The 19,548-nt window shown below is 40.4% G+C and overlaps 1 protein-coding gene across 2 annotated transcripts in view; it reads right to left on the bottom strand.

The window, feature by feature from the left end:
• The window catches only part of GRM3 (glutamate metabotropic receptor 3), a 105,211-nt gene extending 93,526 nt beyond the window's left edge, over positions 1–11,685 (bottom strand). For both annotated transcript variants that reach the window (XM_060108276.1, XM_060108275.1), the window contains exon 1: positions 11,218–11,685. In XM_060108276.1, coding sequence (XP_059964259.1) covers positions 11,218–11,685 — 468 coding nt within the window. The remainder of the gene's footprint in view (positions 1–11,217) is intronic.
• Between the last annotated feature and the right edge of the window lie 7,863 nt (positions 11,686–19,548).

Raw genomic sequence — 19,548 nt, 5'->3', positions numbered from 1 at the left:
ATTTTTCTGTGGCCCTGAAGTCACTTGTATAACATAATATGATAAATTTAGTCCTATCAATAAAAAGGCACTCCTATCCTTTTTGACTGTTAACCAAGGTCCAAAAGCTGTTGGGTAAGCGTGGGAAGAGCTAAGAGCTGTAGCTTAATTTAAAAAAATGATTAGTATTTATTTCTGAGGTCCTTTGCAATAATTTAGGGCAGATGGCTATATACCATATTATTTGTAGCAAATAGAACTATGTTATTCATGGTTTTCTTGTTAACTGTTCATTACTTCAACAGAACTGGCGGGTACAAAAGCAAGTAGTATAACCATTCGGTGCATAGGACTGGAATCAAACCAGCCCCTTCTCTCACTAGCTGCATGAATTTAGGCAAGTTATTTTAATTCCTGAAGCTTCAGTTTTCTTATCTGTAAAAAGGGATTCAGTAGTCTCTGGTTTATGAATTTTTTTAAGGATTAAGTGATAACACATGTGAAGCACTTAACTCACTGGCTAGCACATAGTTAATGTTCAAAAAGTGTTGGAGGTCATGAAAATGGCTAAGCCAGCAGTCATTCATTCAGCAAACTTCAAGCAGTGCTCATTATACAAGGTGCTATTCTCAAATTTAGGTTGTCCTAAGCTGAGTAATGTATCCCCACTATCTCCTAGGAAGTTGTAGTCTCTTGGGGACAAAGAAACATCACAAGGGTAAAATTTTGAGATAAGTGTACACATACTTATACTAAAACACAGGTGAAGGAGCAAGTTCAGGTGAGTCATGGCAGGCTCCCATGTAGAAGTAACATTTAGACTTGATCTTGAAGAGACAGTGAACAGTTATCAGGCAGAGGAAGGGAGAGGAAGTTTTCAGGCAGAAAGAAGAGCACAAAGACAGAGATGGGCAAATGCACTTTTGCTTTAAGAGCAGCAAATGGTTCAGTATTATCAGGGTACCTAGTGCCCTGTAGGGTTTAGCAGGGTGAGGAAAAATAGAAGGACAGTGGCTGCACTGCTAAGTTTTTTATACACTATGCTAAAGAGTTTGAATTTTTCTTCTTTAAGAGATAAAAAAGACATTAGAATTTTTAATTAAGGGAATGACATGACCACAGTTCTGTTCTAAAAAGGCCACAGTGGATGACATCCAACTTGAAAAGAAAGAGTCAGGGAAGGGTAATCAGATGGACGACATACTCATTCTGACTCAAGCTGTGAGTTCTTGAAGGCCAGGGACCTTGTAATCCCAATAACAGTGAGTGAGTTAATAATAGAAAGGACAAGATCAGAGGTTTAAATAAAAGTTGAGTCCACTTAAAACCATTTATTTGGTTGGTGGTAATTACTCAAGTACTCATGTCTTAATTTGTTCCCCTGTTTATGTCATTACAGGTCACCTTGAATTCTTCTTGGAAAGAAGCAGGTCATAAATAATTTTCATCGTTGGAGACTATAAAAAGGCTAAAGAACTTTTAAATTCCTGGAAGCATCTCAGAAAAAAGAGCATGAAGACTTTCTTCAAGGTGGAAACAAAAACTGAGAGTCAGGTAAGTAAACTTTGATAATGGTTGAAATTCACTGGATGGCACCCACCTGTATTTATTGTCGCATTTCTTTAAATCTTATATAAACAATATTCCTTAAAACTACTGTGTCGGGCCTCCCTGGTGGCGCAGTGGTTGAGAGTCCGCCTGCCGATGCAGGGGACACGGGTTCGTGCCCCGGTCCGGGAAGATCCCACATGCCGCGGAGCGGCTGGGCCCGTGAGCCATGGCCGCTGAGCCTGCGTGTCCGGAGCCTGTGCTCCACAACGGGAGAGGCCACAACAGTGAGAGGCCTGCGTACTGCAAAAACCCCCCCAAACCCCCCCCAAAAAAACCTACTGTGTCAACATAGGTAATATGTGCTTAATTTACATGGTGGTTTTATTTCGATGGAAAGTTACTTTTTTGTAGAAAAATTCTGAACAAATTGTAGATTATGTGTTCCTTCACATCTGTTTTCCACACTGGGAGAGCTTAACTGCATGGTTTGTATTCTCTGAGGCCTCATTGTGAACCTAATGGCAGCTACCCAGATTGGAGGCGTAGTGCTTGGGAGGGGCCGGCTAGCCCCTGGGATGTGTGCCCTGCAAATTCGACCCTATTAAGTGATGGCGAGTGTCTCAAGATGTTTTGCCATTCTGACCGCTTGGCAAGGAAATCTGGTCTGTGTTTGGAACGTAATTTTTGAAGGTGTTCTTCCTATTGTATTTTCCCCTGTGTTACAGTTCCCTCTGCGGGAATGTAAAGTCAAGGAGCTGGCATGAATCAAGCCTTTGTCACTAGTAACAGAGGGATTACCATAATATAGCAGGTGGTGATGTCAAAAATAGCGACAGCACAATTTTAGTGTTCAAAGTCCCACTGCTATCCCGCCTGGAGTAGCAACGTTTACTTAGACTTTAACTGCAGGTGTTTTTGGAACATATTCTTAGATTTTCCAAGTCTACTAACTGGAAAAATACTCTGTAAGTTTTCAACTGCATTTTTCTCAGACCAGTAAAAGCACTTCTATTACATTAAATCAATGGACTTTAATTATTATAAACTGCTAAGTGTTGGCTCTTTGCATATTGAAATACTGAGCCTTGTACATATTGCTCCATTAAAAAGGCACATATTTAATAGTGATTCAGAAAGAGAACTTTGTATTGTTAAAGCAAAATCACAACTTTGTTTTAACTGAACGTGTCAGCAGTCCTACGTCGATGAGCTTACTGATTAATCTGTAATCATATTATAAAACACTTGCTGATCTTTCAGGAGTGCCTGTGTCCCTTGATTTTCATCTCATGACCTCCATCACAGATGTGTGACCACCACAGAAGCTGGTTCTCAGCCATGGGCCATTCTATTGCCCTGTGGACAGTAGTCCTGAGAGTAACCTCTTGTTTTTCACGAGTAGTTTCCAAATAAACACATGACAGAAGGAGAATTAATTAAGGAATAAATTAACTCCAAAGCAAAGGAAAGGAAATAGTGCATCTTAGATAATTACATCTGGCGAGAAATTTCTACAATGAAACAGTGTTAACAGAAACATTTTTTTTCCCTTAGCTATTGTAATTTTTAATTTTTGAATTTAATTTTATTTGTTAACGTCTTTATTGGAGTATAATTGCTCTACAGTGTTGTGTTAGTTTCTGCTGTATAACAGAGTGAATCAGCTACACGTATACATATACCCCATATCCCCTCCCTCTTGCATCTCCCTTCCACCCTCCCTATCCCACCGCTGTAGGTGGTCGCAAAGCACCGGAGCTGATCTCCCTGTGCTATGCGGCTGAGCAAAAGCATTTTTGAATTGCTCTTGCTGTTGCCTCTCTCTCTGTGATAAAGTCCTTGAACAGCATTGCCCTTTTTTGGAGGAGGAGAGCAGGAGCAATGGAGTTTTCAAAACGTCAGCTTGGTGAGATTGCTTTTGCGTGAAAAGTCTGGGAAGGAAATAAAAGATTCTATCAGAGATAACTGTTGAGTCGGGTTTTTCTGAAGCTTAGACTACGTGAGGGGGTGAGGCAGTGTCGGCGGAGGCAAGCTATCCGGATTTTACTGTTGTAAAGTGGTAGAAGCTTGAACTTGGCGTTTGACCTTCATGACCCTCAATTCCTCTTGGAACTACTACTCTTGCACTGCAGATGTTAAAAGTTAAAAAAGCTAACAGATAATATCCACTAAAATCTAAAATGTTTAATTCTCATTATGTGTGGACCACTATTTTTTTTTTTTTTACTGTTTTTCATGTATTTTCTCATTTAATTCATGCAATAGCCCAGTGAAAGAGTACTATTCATATCTCAGTGTTAGACATGAGGAGAGAGGTAATGAAGGATCAAATAAATCTGAGGTCGTCTGCATCCGGAGTTGTAATCACTGAGCTGAACTTTTTTAAGAAGGCACGGTCAAAATGTGTAGTTGTATCCGTGCTGTGATTGTTGTATTTGCAATATTAAACTCATTAAAGGCAGCTATCATTTTTACTTTTCTAATGATAGAGACACTAAAGATAGATTGGTAAATGGATTTCTAATGCTGTCACTCTGCTTTGCTTAAGTATAGGATGATGTTTCCTTCTCTTTTGTGTTAGCTCCAAGCGTGGTATCTGGCCTAGTGGACCCTGTGCATATTCTTTATGTGGAGAGACTGCAGAGAGCTTGATTAGAGTAAGGATGGGGCTCTAACCTAATCTGGAATGGCCCTGGGTGCCCAGCTATGCTGAGTCTTGGGTAGTTGTCTCTGGGAATAGTCAGTCTAAGGACAAGTGGAGTGGAACCCTTGCTACTCTCAGATCAAAGCACCTTTTGTGGCACGCGTGTAGGCAGTGGAGGTGGGGAGGGTGGGGGGACTTTTGTCCCACAAGCTCACTTTGCTACAGCATCTGGCTTTTGTATCAAACACAGTTTTCTGTTGTAGGAAAATGCTGATTTTTCATTTACGGTCTTCCAGACTGATCTAGAATAGGTAGGTCGTGGTTGTGATCTGCAACCCAAGATTCCTTTAGGGATGCCTTCTGGACATGCAGCAGGATATCATTCTGTTAGTTCTTTCAATTCGTTCAAAAAGCATTTACTCTCAACCTGGTAGTGGCATTGTCTTCGGTGCCCTCAACACAAAGACAAAAGATGTGGTTCCCAAACTCAAGTAGCTTATAGTTAGGTGGGAAAATAGATATGCAAAGGAATAATTATGGTTAATAAGCTAGTAATGGAAGTGTGTGCTTAGGTCGTGGGCGCTTGGGCAACGTTTCTCAAAAGGGATAGGGTTTGAGCTGAGAACTGAAGGAGAGAAGGATTTGGCAAGGCCTACAAGACAGCTGAGGGACAGTGCATTCCAGGTGGAAGAAACACTGGTCTCCTTTTTAGGAAAGAATAAGCAGGTAGTACACATTGGTAGACGAGAAAGCAACTTCCCAGGGACACTTCAAAGGCAGGCTTTCCGTTCGCACGGATCTAAAAGTCTTCTTCCTCTTCACCTCTGTTCCTTTCTGCTCATTCTATCATCTTCTCTGGTCTCCTAGGACTTATGTCATCAGCTGATTCTCCGGCCTTACACTTGTACCTGTTTTATGTATGGATTTGATATTTCCTCATTTGCTTACAGATGCCTCAGGGGCTTATAAGATGTCTACTATTTATAAATTTTTTGATTGAAGTATAGTTGATTTACAGTGTTTCAGGTGTACAGCAAAGTGATATTCTTTTTCAGATTCTTGTCCCTTGCAGGCTATTACAAGATATTAATATAGTTCCCTGTGCTATACAGTAGATCCTGTTGTTTATCTATTTTATATATAGTAGTGTGTCTCTGTTAATCCCAAACTCCTAATTTATCCCTGCCCCCCCTTTCCCCTTCAGTAATCCTAAGTTTGTTTTCTGTTTTGTAATAACATTTATAAATTTTATTTTGCATGTTCTCTGCTTCACATTACCTAGAGTCTACAGAATAGTGTTCTTGCTGAACCTAAAATATATAAGCTTAATAAATGCTTATTTTCTGATGAAAAATGATTTTATGAGTGCCCTAGTTGTAATTAGTACACAATCGAGATGCTTGCTTCACCAAATTCACACAAATACTACCATAATCAAGTGAAGTAACAATGGATTGGACTTCTTCAAATTAATCCTGATGGAAAAGAGTCTGTAATTTATTTTGCTTCATGTTTCAGACACTGCCTTTATAATCACTCATCCTAATAGAGTATTTTGCTTGAGTGACGTATAATTATAAAAGTAAGAAATGCCCTTAAATGCAACATAGTTCAGATACTAATATGTTGCTTCGGTCTCCTCAGTTACAGGCCAGCTTTTGTTTGAATAAACTCCAGTGACTGAGAACTCATTTCCTTACATCCTCGTCCTTCAGGACTATCCTATCGTTTCTAATAACTCTTCTTTATGTTGGCCCTGAATATGCCCTGCTCTAAATCAGTGATTGTCAGAGGGAAAGGGGGATAACTTTGTAATTTGGCAGTGTATAGGAACATTATGGGATGTCACAATTTAGGGTGCTGTTGGCATGTAGTCCAGTGGGGAGGGACCAGTGATGCTGCTAAACATCCTGCAATGCATAGGGCAGCTCCACGCAACAGGAGTATCCAGCCCAATAGTGACAACGTTGAGAAACTCTGCTCTAGGTTAAATTTGTTTATCCACAGAAAAAGCTTTTTTTTTTTTTTTTTTTTTTTGTGGTACGCGGCCCTCTCACTGCTGTGGTCTCTCCCGTTGCGGAGCACAGGCTCCAGATGCGCAGGCCCAGCAGCCATAGCTCACGGGCCCAGCCGCTCCGCGGCATGTGGGATCTTCCCAGACCGGGGCACGAACCCGTGTCCCCTGCATCGGCAGGCGGACTCTCAACCACTGCGCCATTAGGGAAGCCCAGAAAAAGCATTATTTTGCCCTCTGTAGTCTGTCTGATATTCGGACACAGCTAACCGTATGAAGCCTTTTGTAACCCCAAGTGCTTCAACTATTTTTCTGACGCTCCTATAATAAGAACAACAATTCATGTGTGATTCTTCCCCACAGCCTTTGAATTTAAAGGAGGAATGAATCCTTGAGGGAGGGCGATGTTTAATACAAATTGACCAGTACAGGTCCACTTTCACACTGTGGAATTAGGTGGAGGAGGAATAATAGAGTGGTGAGTGTCTTTTTGGGCTGTTCTTCATACCCCATGTAGAAAAAATCTGGGAAGCTTACCGCAAGGGATTTAGTTTGAGTTATTCTTCTCAGAGACATGATGTGAGCAACGGGTGGCATGTCCAAATCCATGTCATGATAAATGATATAATGGCCACCTCCCAGGGTCAGGAGTTCCTGGGATGTGGCTATTGCTAAAAATTCTGAAAAAGGATCTGTTTCCCAAGCATGGGAAAGAGGTCGTAAGATCCTTTCAAGGCTCTCTTCTGCCCTTTTTATGAGCTATCTAACCCAAATACCCTTTTGTCGCTGAGGTCACTTTAACACTCTGGGACACAACAATAACTGGGTCAATTAATGCCTGTCCTCTTGTTGCAGCTGAACTTCGCTTTGGTAAGGCAAGAAAGACGGAGGAAAATATACACCCTCTGAAAGGAGTGAGGAACATTTGGGGGAACATCTCAAGAGGCATTTTTTTTGTTTTGACTGAACAACTTAGGAGCTCTAACTACAGTCTATTTGAAAGAACACAAACGTAAACATTGCTTCAAAATAGTACCACGTAGACAATTGCCTCACTAAAGCCAACCAGCCTGATTCTCTTCCTGAATAAATACTACTTTCCCCCAAGTGGGTGGATTGCAGACTTATAGAAGAGGGCAGAATACAGTCTTAAAAATGCTTTGAAAAGAAGCATTATTATTCACCAGAGGGGGTGAATAGACCCCACGTATATTTGCTAATAAAGAAGGATTTTGATGCTAGTTTTCATTGATTACCAAATTTAAAAATCAGTCCTGTTGCTTTAGACAAGAGACCACCACAGAGTGGTTTGTCTTACTTAATAAGAGTGTTGGGAAAATATCCCGTGTTTTCATCAATGGTGATACAGGTTAACTCAGAAAATCATTAAAAATTTCTCCTTTCATGCAGTTTTCGCTATCTGCAAACTGCCTGTTGTATGAACGAATACAGCAGAGGATATCTCCTCTGCTGACTTCTAGGAGCATTCTTCTTTAGTAGGAAGATAATGAGAGAACCAGAAACGGGAGAGAAAAGTGCCTGCTGAAGCATTCCCACCAATAAAGCTATTCAGGCCCAGTGGGGAGATGATAACTTCTAAACTGAGCCAACCACAAAAGATAAGATGCACAGATTTTATCATTCTTGATAATTCTGTCTCTCAAGAGACAATTTTGTGACTGAAAACTCTGTGCTGTGGTTTGGGACTTGATGCAACAATTAGATAAGTGGAATCTTTGAAATTGTGTGGTGGATTTCGTACTAGTAGATTTTTTCTACAGTTTAACCCTCTTTTCTTCCCCCAGCTTAGTTCAAGCAGAGGCACTTTCCAGTAAACATTTAGGAAGTCATAAGTAGTTTGAAATGGATGGCAGAGGTGACTGATGGGCATGGATCTTTGCGGCTACCAGCTACACACTGTCACCACGGTTACCAGAGGATCAGAATCAATCAGTCCAGGAAAAAGAGTACGTGAGTGTGAGGAGCCCCCAGAAAAATCCTCTCTTCTAAAATATCTCTCATTTGTGTACAAGAGTGTCTTAAAATCATCATTAGGAATCTATTGCTTTGGATTGCTGTTGACTATTCTCTTTTTTTTTTTTTTTAGAATTCTTATTAAAAGACATGTGCTTCACAAGGATAACACACTTAAATTCTCAGCTATATAAGAGCCCCTAAGACCTCTTCGTTCATGGTGCTTAGCTGGAAGCAAGGCCCTGTGGCGAAGGGTTCCTTGGAAGGCTGCCTGGAGATCACTGTGTAGACAGATGGCTCCACCTCCCTGCTTACTTTGGCCGAGGGGACCAGCGTGAGGTCTAATCAGAGCCTGAGCGCCTGAGGACCATGGAGCGGGGAGTGAAGCCCTCTCTCTCCTTTCTTCTCTAGCTCATCCCCTTACTTCTGTCAAGGTCTTTGCCCTCTTGCTCACAGACATCTGCCATATCTTTCTGATGGGTTTCCTCAGATCCAGCCTTTCATGCACACTGTGGCTCAATTAGCTTTTCTCTAGTGCAACTTTCCTTCTCTCAGTCATCCTCAAAACCTTCCTAGAGGTCATTTCTTACTTTGTGAACCCCATGAATGTATTGTGAATTGTAGTCACTGTTATTTCATGATAGTACTGTACCCACAGCCAGAATTCACATTCCTCGAGGTCAAGGCTGTGTTCTCTATGACTTCAGGGGTCTCTCTAACCCCTGCAACAGGGCAGGATGTACACAGGGAGCTTTATACAGATTAACTGATGGATGAAGCCCATGGGGAACCAGCAACGATTTCATGGGGCTGCTTGGCCACGGAGTTGTTGTTAGATGTGGCTCTCCCGCTGCTTTTTCCTGTGATTTTAGGGCCATAATAGTTACTGTTTATTGAATCTGTTAGTTTTTTGGTAAGGCATTTCCCACAGATTCTCTCAGTGTAACCTTTCAACAACTTCTTCAAGTGGATGGTTTTTCCTTATTTTACAGGTAAGGTAGTAAATGCTGGGGTTGGAATTCAAACCCCAGTCTTGCTGATGCGAAAACCTTTTCCGTATAGCATGATAGTTTTGGTTTCTTTATTTATATTGTGGAGACAAAAGCCATATCAGCATTTGTGACTTTATAGTGATATGGACCAGATAAGTGAAATAATAAGCCAGGTCCTTTGATGATTAAGAAGTGGCTTTTTCCCCTGTGAACAAGTTCAGGGTTTTAATAACCTACATTTTTTTCTAAGATAACCTGACCTCTTTTGAGGAGTTTATAGGTAATAAAAAAGTAAAATTAGATTAAAAATCTATTTGCCTAGCATAGTTTGTTAATTATTTTCGATAAATAGATATTTACACATCTGCTGTGGAGTGCTATTTACTGCATTGGGAGAAACTAAGGTCAGAAAGACATACTTGTAATTCTTTACTAGTGGTAATATTGAGTATAATATAAATATTTATAAAATGTTTGGCACTCATCTGGTGAAAGTATTATTGAAGTATGACAGATATACATATTTTAGTTCTCTCTTCTTAAATAACAAGTTCCATCTTACCTGATCCAAGTATAGAAACAGTGGCAAAATTAACATGATATGCTCTGAGATGTGCAGTATTTTCTATCCATCTAATGAAGTCAAAGGGTGTTTATGAAAAACCAATTATCCTAATTACTCATAATATGAGTGTGTACACTGTAGAAGGAAAGAAATTTGCAGTAGTCATTTAGAACAGCACAGAATTGCAGGTAGAATTTTAAATGCCACGAATCTCTGATATAGAAATAAGGTTATTCCAGTGCAAATAGAACCAATTTAAGTGGTTGGCGACCTATACAGACAACATGTGTGTATTATGACTTCCTTTAGTGCTTGGGGCTTTGATTATAGTCATTTGGTAGGAGGCAAAGTATTCACTATGTGACTCTTATGGACTTTTATTACTGCCACATTCACTAGGAAAATATTGAAGTGACATATAGAAATCACATAGGACAGTTGAAAGAGCCCAAAAGCACAAAAGATCTATCTGAGTTCTAGTTCATGTGCTATCTACCAATGGGAGTTTTCCTGAAACCAGTATTTCTGGGGCTTGGGAAATTTGAGGATGATGAATTCTCAGCCCTTTTCCGCCTCTAATTCTGTGACCCTGTGAGCATTGCAAGGGTTTGACTAATAACGTTCCTTCTTTCCCTAACAAAATGATGAGAACCAATTATCAGCTTTTTATCTAGTTTAAGTTATGTGCTAAATTGTTCCCTGTTTTTCTTTTTGCCTTTGGTAGTAGTTATCTGGCTTCTGTGCATACATTTTCAGGTTTATACCATGAGAAATTGTTTATAGTTTATCTCTGAATAAAACAATGCTTGGGAAAAAATTAGTGTGGAAAAAAGTAAAGCTCAGTGATTTTGTACTTTCTTTTGCTTGATTGTATTGATGACTTCCAGTCATGGCTCTGCCGTGTATCCACATCCTTTGTGATGTAATTTAGCAGCAGCACGTGTATTGTGGGTAAGCACATATTTCCCTGCTCCTTGATTCTGGGCTGAGCCTTGTGAGTTGCTTTGCCTGGAGGGATGTTCACAACTGTGAGGCATGCAGAAGCTTGGGAGGGGCCTGTACAGTGAAATGTGCATTCTCTTGCATCTCTGTCATCACTCTGAGAAAAACATGCCCGGGCTAGCTCACTGATTCCAGGCAGAGGATAAGGGACAAACTGGGAGCAGAGTGACCTGCAGCTGAACCTATAGCCTTCATCATCTCACTCCAGCCCATCTTCAGACTTATAAACTATAATAAGCAGTAATTGTTGTTTTAAGTCAATGAATTTTGGGGTAGCTTTTTATGCTACAGGAGCTACCTGATATATCTCTAAACAATTTTCATTGCTAAAGTACTGTTCTGTCTGCAAATCTATATTATCAAAGACCCATAGCAAGGAACAATTGCATGGCTAATATCATCCATTGATGAAGCTCTTAGGATATTCTCCTCTTGTTCTCCCAAGACATAAAACCAAAGAGGTACAGTGTTTTATCAGCAGCACTGCCAATCTTACCTGTATGGAAACACTGCTGTAAGAGCCGCCAATGACCCCTGCAATGAACAGTGGGATATTTTCTTGAATGGCATAGGATCCATCCGGACACATATACTCAGCTTCATCCACTTTAGTCAAAGAAGCCCTGACAAATTCCAGTGATTGCTCTAATGCGTAGGTATCCCTCGAGCATGTATCCAAAATGTGAACCCCCAGCTTCACTCCTGGGAGCAAGTAATTGTCTTTGTTAATTTCATCAATAGCAAACAACATGGCTTCCAGGCGTTGGATCCCTCGATCTTCATTGATTCGCCCACATTCTTCAGTTCCAGTGCCTTTTTCATTAATAGGAAATAGGCCCCCTAAAACGAGGTCACCTTCTATTTTAATCTCCCTCCTCAGAAAGTTATGGTCCCCTAAAGAAAGTAAAAGTCCCTTTGAAAACAAAGCTAAAGTAAGAACTTGGAGTCTTGTCAACATCTTCATGAATCCCGTATCTGTACCTCTGGGAGATATCAGTGGATGGAGCCAATGCTGCACGCTAGTCCTCCTCTCTCATTTCCAAACTGGATCTTTGTTTTGTCCTTCATATAAGGGAGGAACAGACTAGCAGAGGCTGTCAGCAAATTCCTAAAGAGATGATAAAAATTAAATGAACAACAATGGTAAAGAAAGCAACAGTGATTACATTGATGGTCTCCATTCAGACCTTTGGTGTGATAATGACTCAAATTACCATCTGCTAAACACACATGGACCATTGCACCAGGCACGCTTCCAACAAGTATTCTCGCCCAGTCCTTACAATACACTGTGATGTAGCTCTTAGTGGTCCCACCTCCCAGAAATGGACACTGAGGACTAATGAGATAAAGTGACCTGACAACGTGTACTTAGAAGGGAGTGGTCAGACCCTGGTTTTTCTAATGCTACGTTCACTTCACTCCCTCTTCTGAGTCATTTACTTTGCTATTGGTAGGGCAGCAACTTGGTTATGAGTCTTTATTCCTTGTCTTTCAACTCTAAACAACTCCTTCTTACCCACTCTTCCCTTTCCATTTGGAAATAAAACAAAACACAATGGTAACTCTGTCCCTGTGTCTGCCTCTCTGCTGCCACAGCCCTGTCCTCCCTTCATAGCTGACCTCTTCACAAGGATTGTCCGCAGTATTGTCCCCACTTGCTGTCACCCCAGATGCTCTCAGTCACTGCAGCCAAGTTTCTGCCCCCACTGTTCTAACAAAATGGTTTTGGAGAAAGCGACTACCGATCTCCTAGTTTCTAATTCCTTTAACCCTTTGTAATCCTCATTTGACTTGACCTTAATTGAAACCTTAACTCTTCTCTCCATGTTCCGACTTCCTAGGCTTCTCTTCTCATGCTGCATGTCTGACTACATCTCAAATTCCCCGCCCCACCGCAGTCCTGAGCTACCTTAATTAGTGTTCACAGTTTCAACGACCACTTACCTGATTCCTAGGTTAATTGCCTGCTAAACAGCTCAACGGACACATCCCTCTGACCCCTCAGGGTCTACCTGTTATAAACTCCCCCTTATCTCTGTGAAGGGTTCTTTTCTGTACCCAGGCTCTCGAGCCAGAAACCTGCACAGAGGAGCCCTTCCCATTTCCACCTTTCCTATTTTCTTCCCATCAGCCACAAATTTCTGTAGAGTCTACCTGCTAAACATCTTTCAAAGCCACCTTCTTTTTTTTTTTTTTCTTACCCATGAAGCCAGGCTCTTGTTATCTCTAGCAGGACCATAGCAATAGATTCCTAGGGAGCTGATGCCAGCCCCCAAAGCACCGTTTTGTGAGTTAGGGAAAGATAACCTTCCTCGAGTGCAAAATTCTAAAAGTTGTTATTGTATAACCTGTAACATAGTTGTAACATTAGTGATGGAGAAGGTGCGATGCCTGCTGGCTGCCTCTTCCAGCTGGGGTTAGGCAGCTCCTGGCATGGGCCTCACATTTCAGGGAGCATGGTAAGCATGAATTCTGGGGTTTGCACAGGACGTTGGAGCTTAGGACAGTTTCATAAATCAAGCTTCTTTTTACATGATAGGCTCGAACATGTGCATCTTTTAGGAGTCAGGCAAAGCCCTCCTGGGGGATCATGTTTTTTTTCCCTGGGGTCTTTCCAGGGAACTTTCTAAAATCCTGGTGTGGAGCTATCTGGTCGCATGCCCACAGAAACCAATGGACCTAGTGTTGTACTCTTGACACCCGGCTCCCTGGCAGTAGAGCAAACACTGGTCAGCACAGTCACTCTGTGTGACCACCCCCTTGGCCCCTAGATGACGTAAGCTTATTACATTCAGAGTCAGGTGAGAGACGGTAGCGCAGGGACTCCTGGAGCAGTCTCCTGACAGGGCACAGTTGCATGCTCTCGTGTGTGTGGTCACGTGTGCCCATCTGCTCTCCCGCTTTTGTGCATGACTGTGTGTCGGCGAGGTTTTATGGAGGAGGGGGTCTCTCCTGGCTGCTCCCCGGCTCAATCAGGATGCCTGAAAGGCACACCACTGGTGTACTGTCAGGTGTACTAAGAAATGTTAGCAATCTGAATGGTGCCCCATTGGAGGAAGTGCTCTATCTAATGTATAACCTTAATTGCTGTTCAGAGTGCCCATCTCCTGTTAATCTATACTGACTTCCCCTTGCCTCTAGGGTGAAGAATGGTCTTGATCTTGGAATGCTCCATGATCTTGAACCTGGCAAGCTCTCAAGTCTTTCTGTTTACCATGCCCATCGACTTCGTCCCACATCTACCTTCAAACCTTATGCTTCTGCTATTTGAACTATGTTCACTTCAGAGGATGACTTAGATGGTGCTGACCCCTCGCTTCTGCTCATGTTGTTCCCTTTGCTGGGAATGCCCTTCTACACCATTTGTCTGGTAAGCACCCACTTAGCATCTACGACCTTACAGTCAGTACCAGGAAAGGCCAAGAGTTTTTTCCCATCTTCCTTCCCCAGTCAAATTGTTTACTTCCTGCTTTGTATTCCTGCTGTAGCTAATTCAAGAAATATTTTGTGATTACCGTTGATATTTGTTTCCTTGTCTGCTCATTAGGGATAAATGAAATGGTACAGCTTTTAGGATTTTTAAGGTTTGAAGGGAAAAACAAAACTCAGCAAAAATATCCAGACAGGAACTAGTTCAGTGTTTACTTCAACATTTTCGACATTTCTCCCTTCTCCTGTTAGCAGTGCCCTTTAAAACCTGGCTTTCCACATGCTTTCTGTTCCTTTTTCATGGGGCAAGTGAAGTGCTGTTTTCTTGAGACACACAAGTCATCTGGGTTTGGTTTGGTTTATTTAGGTGTGAACCTCAGCACTCAGAGCGGCAGTGATTGGCCTGCTCAATGTTAACCTAGAGCCTCTCTGGGATATCTGCCACAGGGCACCAGAAAATCTAATAATAATAATTTTTAAAGAGGTTGATACTGTAGTAGAATTTTTTTTTTTTCATATCAGTTTCTGGTCTCTCTTTGATTTTTACGTGCAATTCCCTTTGAAGCAAAACTGCCATGGAAGGTAAAAGGCACTGCGGTCATTATCACTAATGATAAAGAAGCTGAAATTGCCTCTATAAAATAATTGTTTTATGTGCCTAATAAAAGAGAATAGTTAATTAAAAGAAGGTCATCAACGCAGTCTTAACCATCTATCTATAAAAGATGTAGATATCTCTTGAATATGAAGGAAGTTTGACTACACAAAGAGTAAAGATGACCGTGTAGTCTATGGAAAGCTTAATTCTCGCTTAAGAGGATGCTCTTAGCCAAAGAAGACTTCAAATGAAACATCACATTATGCTGAAAGTAGTAGTATGTGTCAGTCTATCTGTTTCACAAGCAGAGGCTGTGTTTTATTTATCTTTGTGTATCCAGGGCCTGGCATAGTATCTGCAATCCAGAAGATATTCAATAAATATTTCTTGAAGGAATCCAGACATCCATGATAATGCTGTTTGCAAATGACTCTTTACTATTTTATTTGTGGCATAGAAAGTGGGAGTTAAAGTACAGAAATCAGTTGTTTTATTTTATTACCTACCTAATCATCCCAAATGATCTTCCCCTATTATGCTCTTTGATGGTAGGACTGCCAGCAGGTAGTACTTTTTATACATGCAGGAGAAAATGATGCCTTTGAATTTGAAAGTTGTAGCTGAGGCGGGTCTATAAGAAGCCAAGAAAAATGTGGCCTCAAGTTGACCTACATTTACTTAAGTTTTTGGTCGGGAGAATACTAAATAAGAAACATGCCTATTTTCCTATTTCAGAGCTTCAGAGATGCATTCACTCATCAAATATTTATTGGACACCTACTTTGTGTGTGCTGGGCCATGAGCTGGATACCTAGGATAGAAACTTTAATTGTAAACAAATGAACATTATGCCTGCTGTCAAATAATTTAAATGTTTGGATATTTTTATACAGAGAGTGATGGAAACGTACTCATCTCTGTTTCTTCCAATTATCTCCACCATTTGTGAAAATCTTCACAATAAGTTTACAATTACCTCTAACATGGTAATTGTTAAGTACTTGATTCAAAAAGCAATTCATGACATATTACATATATTATGTACGTTTAAAAATTAGATATACAGAACTTGAAAACAAGTTGACTAACAACCATGTCATGTAAAATAGTTTTCCTTAAGCCCTCTGGCAGGGTGTCTTTAAGTAGCACTTAATGCAGTCTTAGAGAATTACCAATTAAAAATCAGTTAGAGTAATGTTTAAATAGTCTTAATATTTTCTTATTTACCTTTTCCTTAAAGCAGAATTTGAAATGATTAAGACTGTAGGGGCATGCATAATTTTAAAATCCTTAGCATTATTTAAAATGAAGCCGTAAGAAATGGAACAAACAGGAAATTAAAACTTAACATTGAAAAATAGACAAACACGCTTAATTCAAGGCAACTGTTTATCTCTGTGTAACAGTTTATCGGATTGTGGGAAAGGGCATCCACTACTTCTTTTCAGGTTCCTTTCATTATAAATCAGCCAGCAGCACATTCCTCAGATACACAGACTCCCTACTGCAGCCACATTCATACGCAGCCAGAGAGTTGCAGCTCTGCACTCAAAAGTTCTCCATTCAGGGACGATGAGTGGTGTGTCAACCATAAACAAGCATGTGTAGCCCTCTCTGTAGGCAACCTGCTCACCAGTGTTTTATTAATTGGTGCATTAATAGAATCTTAGGGGTTTGCTGTGAATATAAGCCCTGAAAGATGTGGGCAGGAAGTATTTCTATATTCTGCATATGCTAATACATATTTTCCTTCCTCTCTTGACTTCGCCCAGGGACTTAGTGTCAGAAATGCAATCCAGTTTGACTCAATGAATAAGTAGTTTATCCAGGGGTGATCTAATGCCAGAACCACTCTTACTCTTTCCTAGAAATAAGTCCTTGAGTTGCTGAAAGGCTTCTGAGTGTGCTCAAAGCCTGCACACCCAACTGATCTGGAGAAAATTTAGGGTTAGTGCTAGCATGTACAATTTGGCTGTACATTTGATTATAAGGTTTTCAGCTGCCAGAATTGTAGGCAACAAGAGACATGGCCTTTGTTCTTAGACTACCATTTTCAAATGGGTAAACAGAGGCCGTAGCCATACTGGTGTTTTTAATAGCATAATGTATTACTGAACCACTCTACTTCGTTTAAGAAATTATTATGAGAAACTGACTACTTAATATCCAATCATTCTTAGCAGATCTAGCTTAAAATTTCTATTCCTTGTAAGCCTTCTGTATTACTTCAGCTGTAAGGTGGCCTAATTCCATTTGCTTAATTTCCTTATAGTTTGCGCTATGTTTATTATGATGATCATATTTTGTTTTATATTTATTTACATAGTTTTTTAAAATTGAAATCTAACAATTGGAATTTGTTCTTCTTTCCTCATTAGATTGTAAGCTACTTGATATCAAGGTCAATGCCTTAGACAATGTTGTATTTTCCACAGCAACTAATGTACATTATTGCCAAATGATAAATTCTAGATAGCATCTAAGTTTTTGAGAGATTGATCAGAAGACTGGAAAAAATGATTTGGAAATTCCATTCAGAGAATAAAGAAGATAGCTGAAAAGATCCGTTTTATTTTTTTTCAAAATGATGCTATCATAGGTCAAGATTCAACTTTGGCACTAGAGAAATTTGGCCTCAATAGCTCTGGTCTTTCCTTTAAATTGCTGATTTTTAAGGAAAAAAATAAAGTAAAATTGGAAAAGTTGAGAGCACTTGGAGAAACTAGAAAGATTAGGAAATGCATTGTCCCTCTGAGAGAGATTAGGAGGAATGGAAAGCAGCACACCAAATAACAGGTTATGTTCCATGAACGTATGACTGACAAGGCAGAAGAGTGGAGGCCAGGCCTATGTATTAAGATTTGAAGTTAGGAAGGATAGTTCTGCTTTCTCTCAAGTTTCTCTAGTTTGAGGAAGATTGAAATCCCACCATAAATAAAAGGTTTCAAGTAACCAAAAACTTAAGTTGAGAACTGGGAACAAATTGATCAGACCCTTTCCTGTGAGCCTGTTTTATTCATAGAGAAGATAAAAGAAGCCCAGGAACCCTACGTGACTACAGTGAAGAGGGGGACACTACCAACTGGGATGATGGAGCCAGAAAGCGATGCTGATGCTGCCAAAAGGAGACATGCCCACTTCACTAAATGGCCTTGGACAACCCTCCCCACCTCACAAAACATCAGGTCTCCAATTTCCTTTATCTTCTGAATTTAGAGGGAAGTGTCTTTATGAGGTAGGAAAATGTTGACAGTTGTGCTAAACTTTGGTCCTTAGGGTAATTGTTGGTAATTTACTGAAACAATAATATTAACTTGGGTTGATCATTCAATATATATTATATTAAAGATTCATTTATTTCCCTTCAAAGTCAATCTTTATTTTTGTAAGTATCAAAGTGCGCATTATTTTCCTGTGTGTGTGCGTGCATGTGTGTGTGTATGTGTTGCTATTTCAGCTGTTTTTTCATCCTCAAGTTTCCTAACCCCATTACCAGCCTTGGAATTGGAGCCTCCCCAAAGCCCCTGGAGTGCACCTTTGTCCTTTTCCTCTTAGAAGCTGCCAAGTCTACTAGAAGTTACAGGTTTGTCAGTGTGAACAGAGTACAGAAACTGGGTTTGTCAAAAGCTTTCCTTCTAGCTCTGGACAAAATAGTGAAGGGGAAGAAATGGAGGAATATTATTCACAGGAGAACATTTTTACCTATTAACAATATGATTCATCAAGTGGATATTATTAGTAATGTCCTGTGTGTATACTGTCCTTCCTCTTGAATAATGTCAAAGTGTTTTGCACAATGAATTAACTCTTATTGCTTCCTGAGTAGAGAGAGAGAGAAAGTAGGGCAAATTACTCAAGATAGTAGTGAAAAGTAAATACAGAATTAGGATTTAAGAAGACTTTAATAATTACTTTCCAATCAGGTCTTACAAAAGAGAATGCATATCACACATGTTTCTGCAAAAATCTCACCCCCATCTATCAAATTCTCCTGAGTATGTAAATGGTAAAATGTTTGAAACAGCACTATCTTTGCCTGGTGCTAAGTGAACTCTTTAGAGTATCTGTAGCCAGCTTCTGCATCTGGCCATGTCATAGTAACTGGTATTAGATTTGCCCTCCTGCTGAAAATAGCTATAAAGCTGGACAAAACATACAAGGCAAACTGTGATCTTTGAGAAAAAGAATCACACAAGGCAAGTGCCATGATTACCCTATTCCCCAACATTCTGCATGGGAATGCTTTTCTGCCACCGAGCAGTGGCAGCCGTATTGGCCTCCAGAGGCAGAAACTAGAGTTCTTGGCTTCTGAAGTGGTTGCAATTTGTGGGGCAGAGAGCTGCATGGAAATGGTGAGCCTAAGGTCTGTGTTGTGCAAGGGTTAGGCTGGTTATACACAGAATGAGACTCAGTGAGGCCTGGCAGAGATCATTTTCCTGCAGCAGGGTTGAGAGGGAAATATCTATATCAGAGGTCATACATACAGAGAGGTATTGGAGTTCCAGCCCAGTTGGAGTAGAGAGAACACACTGGGCATTATTGCACTTTCAATAAAATTCCCAGAAAGTTTACCCTCCATGTGTAAGAATCAAGCTCTGGAATAAGGGGCATGCCCTAGGACTACATCCAAAATACACCTGCCTTAACAAAGAATAAAACTAAACTTAACAAAGCTAAAATGATCCACAGTTATTTAAGTACCTGCTAAGGCAAAACTGAAAACTCTTAAAGGAAGTTGACATACTTGAGCCTGCCTGCAATATAATTCCACAGTATACAACCAAAAATCACTTGACA

Source organism: Mesoplodon densirostris, chromosome 9 (assembly GCF_025265405.1).
Source record: "Mesoplodon densirostris isolate mMesDen1 chromosome 9, mMesDen1 primary haplotype, whole genome shotgun sequence".
Classification (NCBI taxonomy): domain Eukaryota; kingdom Metazoa; phylum Chordata; class Mammalia; order Artiodactyla; family Ziphiidae; genus Mesoplodon; species Mesoplodon densirostris.
The sequence above is the reverse complement of the archived record's forward strand: the minus strand, read 5'-3'. Positions and strand labels throughout refer to the sequence as shown.